This window comes from Equus asinus, chromosome 20 (genome assembly GCF_041296235.1).
Source record: "Equus asinus isolate D_3611 breed Donkey chromosome 20, EquAss-T2T_v2, whole genome shotgun sequence".
In the NCBI taxonomy this organism is placed as follows: domain Eukaryota; kingdom Metazoa; phylum Chordata; class Mammalia; order Perissodactyla; family Equidae; genus Equus; species Equus asinus.
Genome location: NC_091809.1, coordinates 39,641,797 through 39,648,242, shown reverse-complemented (window position 1 = coordinate 39,648,242; position 6,446 = coordinate 39,641,797). Strand labels below are relative to the sequence as shown.

Here is a 6,446-nt window from a genome sequence, read left to right as displayed (position 1 = left end):
ATAATGGCTATGGAAAATGACTCTTCAGTAACTGAGTTCATCCTGGTAGGATTTACAGATCAACCTCAATTCCAATTACCCTTCTTCTTTCTCTTCTTATTAAACTATATGGTCACTGTGGTAGGGAATTTGAGCTTAATTAATCTAATATGCCTGAATCCTCACCTTCACACTCCCATGTACTCTTTCATCTTCAACCTATCCTCCATAGATCTCTTTCACTCTCTGGTCATTACTCCTAAAATGCTGATGAGTTTTGTGTTGGAGAAGAATATCATCTCTTTTGAAGGATGTATGACTCAGCTGTTTTTTTTCTGTTTCTTTGTCCATTCTGAGTGCTATGTGTTGACAGCCATGGCCTATGATCGCTTTGTAGCCATCTGTAAGCCCCTGCTGTACACAGCCAACATGTGCCCTCAGATCTGTTCTCTGCTGATGTTTGGTTCATATGTAATGGGGTTTGCTGGTGCCATGCTCCACACAGGGGACATGGTCAGATTGTCTTTTTGTGGTTCCAACATCATTAATCATTACATGTGTGACATCTTCCCCCTCCTCCAGCTCTCCTGCAGCAGCACCTATGCCAATGAATTGGTGGATTCCATTATTGTGAGCACAGTTGTAATAATATCCAGCTTCATTATTTTCATTTCTTATGCTTTGATCCTTTCCAGTATCCTCCAGACCTCATCAGCTCAGGGTTTGTCCAAAGCCTTCAGCACTTGTAGCTCCCACATAATTACTATCGCCTTATTCTATGGTTCCGGCTTATTCACACATCTGAAGACATCTTCTTCTGGTTCTGAAGACCAGGGGAAGTTCCTCTCAGTATTTTATACCAATGTAGTGCCCATGTTGAACCCCCTCATCTATAGTCTAAGGAACAAGAATGTCAAACTTGCTCTGGAGAAAACCCTGAAAAGAATTGCAAACTAAGCAGAACCAATGTTATTGGGTTGTTGGTATGTGTGTGTGTGCTTGTATATGTATGAGTGTGTTTCCCCATAATTTTCTTCAGAACAAGATTTTTGCTTTACCTACTTTTTTTCCTCAAGCATGTCATTTAAACATGCTAACATGTTATTGAATCTCATGATTATTCTCAGTTCCATACTTACTCACTTAACTGAGCTTTATTCTTAACAGTATGGTCCTGAAATTCAACCCCATTTCTTTTCCTTTTTAGACCACCTCTCACTTGCCCCTTTCCATGTATTTTTCATACATAAGCAAACATTATAGTGAAACACTGTCTGATGAAGTCACCCCTCTTTGTTTTCCCTAAAAACAATTATGTATAGCCTTTTCTTTTTAAAGCATTTTAGCAATGTCTACTGTATTATAAGAGATTAGGCCATAAAGTTAAAAGCTTTGCAGATTTTCAGAGTTCTTTTAGTCATGATTTCTGTACGTGGTTTCTTAACTCACAGATGGGGAAAGGTAACTTGTTGAGCTTTTTGTTTTTTATTTTTATTTCATTCCTGAGGATGGGTAAGAATGAGTGAGGGTCACCAATCTGCCCATCTTCTTTGAACTCACTGGAGATAAAAATTACAGACATTTCTTGAGAAGCATGGCTATGTTTCAAAGCATTGAGCAAATGGTCTGATATAATAGAAGGAAAGAAGATTGCCACTGTCCTGTCTGCTGATCAGCTTTTTTCTCCTAGTGTTTTCATAATTCTTGAAAAATCTTGAGATCTGTAAGTAAATCAAATAAAATTCACAGCTTAGTGAGTGTCCTTGGTTTCAAAATAAAGTGTCAAATTCAATAAGAGGCTTCTATGCCCAGGTGTACAAAAAGAATTCCCCTTTGCATAGGTTGAAAGCTTCTGTTCAAGACATAAAAACAAGAATGGGCAGAATTTTTCCCTGGAGGGCTTTATGCTTTCAATTTTAAATTTTCTCTCTAGAGAAGATAGAATTAACATTTGTTGAGTTCTTACCAGGAGCTGTTACTTTTTAAATGTATCATAATGTAAGTCTTAATGCCCTGTTTTATAGATGGAGAAACTGAGATTCAGCTCAAGGTCACACAAGCAGTTCACAGCAGAGCCCAGATTTATACCCAAGCCATCTAACTTCAAACCCTGTGTCCTTTCCACATTATCATTTTGCTTCTCAGGATGGAATTGAAAAAAATAGGAAGTGTTAGAAAAAGGAGAAAAAATCTGAAAAATTATTTTGGAATCAGCTTGAAAGTGAGAGTAAGAATTACACTCTTAGCCAAAAATCCCTGCAGTGAAAGCATGGCCCTTAAAGGCTTTCCACCAAACTGTAGAAATGCTTATGCTTCTAGAAATCTTTAATCTGGCTTCTTATAATAATAGGTATAATATAGTATAATATTGATGATGCACGACAGAATCACCATGGACATTTTAAAAGTGAGATAACTAATTATTATGATATTTTACATTTGTAAATATAATAAAAACCTAGTGTTTTCATAATGCAAAATATCAAAAATAGAGCTCTACCAAATTTCTTGTTTTATGCATATACAGAGATACAATGCTAATTTCTTTCCTTTGATGATTCTCAATGGGATCAAAGGAAGACACTGTCTTAGGTGCTGCATCAGGGACTATGGAAAGCTCAACAGAGGCTCAGTGGTATCTGTGAGATATTTATGCTTAGGCAAAAGGAATCACACACATTAGGTTATAAGAATAAGTGTGGAACATGCTAATACCAGTTAGGAACTGAGAGAAATTAACCTAATTAATTTAAATTAATTTAATCTGACTTTTATAATAGCATTGGGGATATGATCTATAATATATATGTATAATATATTTATGTGTATATCAGACTATCATAATTTTGCTTAGATTTCTGTCTAATCAAGCAGAATTTTACCATCTGGTGTTCACATCTTCCTTCTTTCCCCTACACATGCTTACACTAGAATCTGGCAAAATAAATACTCATGAAATTTATATCTTGAATTTGTTTGATATAAATTTTATTATAAAACAAATTAAAAGTTTGTTAGTAAAAACTTTCATGTTTTTCATAAAAAGAGCTTTCTTTAAATTCATAGCTATAAATCTTCAATACTGAAAAAAGATACTGGTTTGATATAGAAATAAATGTCATTTTTTCTAGTATAACACATTTGTCTTTAAAACTGACAATGTTTCTGAGTAAATAGCACTCCTATTTGCAAAATATCTTGTTCTTTCTGAAGAACTTGAATCTCCTTTGAAACACAAAAGAATTGTTTGCTTTGGTTACAACATAAATTAGAAAAAAAACATGCAATTTTAACTTCAAAAACTAAAAAGAAATAGAGTTGTGTTGCATTTACTTATATATATGAAATTAAAAAACCTGTCTCCAGAATTCAATCTAAAGCCTACAACAGTAGAATATAATAAAATCAAGTAAATAAATTAGCTGAGCATGCAAAGTGGCTGTGGCACTTTTAAAACACAAAAATTCATCATGGTAGATAAAATCTTGTCTCAGAGTGGCAGCAGAAACAGTAGAGACACCCCTCCCTATTTTGCAGCCTCATGCCTGGCTTGAACCATGGTGAACTGGTTGCATTTCAGTTTCTTTCTTTCTTTTTTTTCCCTGAGTAAGATTCACCCTGAGCTAACATCTCCTGCCAATCTTCCTCTTTTTGTATGTGAGCTGCTGCCACAGCATTGCCACTGACAGACCAGTCATGTAGCTCTGTGCCTGGGAACCAAACCCTGGGCTGCTGAAGTGGAGCATGCCAAACTTAATCAATAGGCCACTGGGGCTTGCCCACATTTCAGTTTCTTCATGAGGACTGAAAGTGGCATTGCCCTAAATCTAAGGCTAGTAGAATGCTAGGTATCAGATACTATACTGGGAAAACAATCATTTATGATTTGGTGTATTACCTTCAAGTCTTGTTGCACCTGCAGGTACATTTAGGGGGAAATTGGTGTGATATTACACATAAAGTTATGCACTTTTTTCCCCAGCTTTATTGAGATAAAGCTGACAAAAAAAATTATATGTATTTAAGGTGTGCACCATGATAATTTGAAATACACATACATTATGAAATGATTACCACAATCAAACTAATTAACATATCCATTACCTCACATTTTTTTGGGTGTGTTGAATGAAAACACTTAAAATCTACTTTCAGCAAATTTCCAGTACAGATCCCAAGAACTTATTCATCTTATAATTGAAAGTTTGTACCCTTTGACCAATATATCCTCATTTCCTCCACTCTGTAGGCCCTGGTAACCACCATTCTACTCTCTGATTGTATGATTTTGACTTTTTTAGGTTCCACATATAAGTGAGATCATACAGTATTTGTTTTTCTGTGCCTGGCTTATTTCATTTAGCATACTGTCTTCACGTTCCATCCACGTTGTTGCATATGGCAGGATTTTCTTCTTTTTATGGCTGAATAATATTCCATTGTATATATATATAACACATTTTCTTTACCCATTTACCCATTGATGGACACTTTTATTCTATTCTTAGTTATTTTGAATAATGCTGCAATAAATATGGTGCAGATATCTCTTCAAGATCCTGATTTCATTTCCTTGGATATATACCCAGAAATAGAATTGCTGGATCATATGTTAGTTCTATTTTTAATTTTTTTTTTTAAGGAAGATTAGCCCTGAGCTGACTACTGCCAATCCTCCTCTTTTTGCTGAGGAAGACTAGCCCTGAGCTAACATCCATGCCCGTCTTCCACTACTTTATACATGGAACTCCTACCACAGCATGGCTTTTGCCTAGCAGTGCCATGTCTGCACCCGGGATCTGAACCAGCGAACCCTGGGCCACTGAGAAGTGGAACATGCGCACTTAACCACTGCGCCACCGGGCCAGCCCCTATTTTTAATTTTTTGAGGAACCTCCATACTGTTTTCTATAGCGACTGAACCAATTTTACATTGCCACCAACAGTGTAAGAGTGTTCCCTTATCTCCACATCCTCACCAACACTTGTTATCTCTTATCATTTTGACAATAGCCATCCTTACAGGTGTGAGGTAATATCTCATTGTGGTTTTGATTTGCATTTCCTTGATGGTTAGAGATGTTGAGCACCTTTCCGTGTAACTATTGTTCGTTTGTATGTCTTTGGAAAAATGTCTATTCAGGTCATTTGCCCATTTTTTAATCAGGTTTTTTTTTCTTATTGATTTACATGAATTCCTTATATATTTTGGATATTAACCCCTTATGAGATACATGGTTTACAAATACTTTTTCCCATTCTATAGGTTGTCTTTTCATTTTGTTGATTGTTTGCTTTGCTCTTTCACTTGGTTTTATGATCACTTGCTGTCAGGGCATTTTCCCCTGGCACTAAAGATTTCTTCTTATGAAGGCACTGTTCCTGATGCTGTGCTCTCTCTTGCCTCTTAGACCTTTCACTGCTATTTCTTCTTAGGATGCGGTTTCCTCTGGAAAGTTTCCTTTTACCACATTCTCTTACCACCATCACACCTCTACCTAGATTTTTCTCCTTTCTTATGTGTATATGTAGAATTGTAGAATGTGTATAATGTAGAATTAATAACTCATGATATTAGAGAAATACCACTTCTTGGTATTGGGGTTCTTTTTAATTATTTAGTCTTTGAGTCCATAATGCATTCACATAGTTCAAAATTCAAAAGGTACATAAAGAATATACAGTGAAAAGTTTCCCTTATACTCCTGTCCCCCAGCCACCCAGTTGTTCTTCCAGGAGGGACCCAGTACTATCAGTTACTATCAATGCTTTCAGTGATGTTTTATTCATATATAATAAAATTCGTATATATGCAAGCGATGGAAGCACAGTGGGACAGCTGGGAACCATTTGTGTGGCTATAGCAGTGTCCAGGAGCTGTGTTAGCTGTATGGAGCAGCGGTTTGGCCAGACTGTTCCTGCTGAAATACACCCTGCTCTTGGCCTCTGGAATTGCCTTGGTTCTGTCTGTTCTCCAAGTATGGTTTTACAACCTTACACCAAGTCTCTGCATCTCCAATATTCTTTCTCTAAACTCCTAGGGTCACTCTCTATCATTTGTAAATATAAATCCTGATACAGTCTTTTTCCCTTGCATCAATATAAGCCAAATCATGGACTAACTGGAAGAAGATATATATGTGAAAAGTTAAACATTGGAAAAAAAAAAGGTTTTAGGGTGTTTTGATTCATAATTAATAATTGAAAGTAACAGTTTTTGTAACAGTCTCTGTACCTCACTTATCAAAACATAAAATTCTAGCTTCCTACTCTGAAAAGCAATATCATCAGCTTTCCTAATATTGAGTCCTCTTTCATGTAACTTCAACCTCATCTGCTACAATTTTGAGATTTTGCTGCTGAAAACTATGAGAGATAAATTACATGCGAATTTTGCTTCTGTTAAAAAATATGGGGAATACAAGATCAAAAGACTTACGTCACCTGAATTGCCTAATTTTGGCTAC

At 36.0% G+C, this 6,446-nt stretch overlaps 1 protein-coding gene across 1 annotated transcript; it reads left to right on the top strand.

Moving 5' to 3' along the window:
* Window positions 1–936, top strand: LOC106836000 (olfactory receptor 8C8-like). The gene has a single exon (XM_014848615.3). The coding sequence runs from the start codon at window positions 4–6 to the stop codon at window positions 934–936; it is 933 nt and encodes a 310-aa protein (XP_014704101.3). The 5' UTR covers window positions 1–3.
* Window positions 937–6,446: the final 5,510 nt, after the last annotated feature.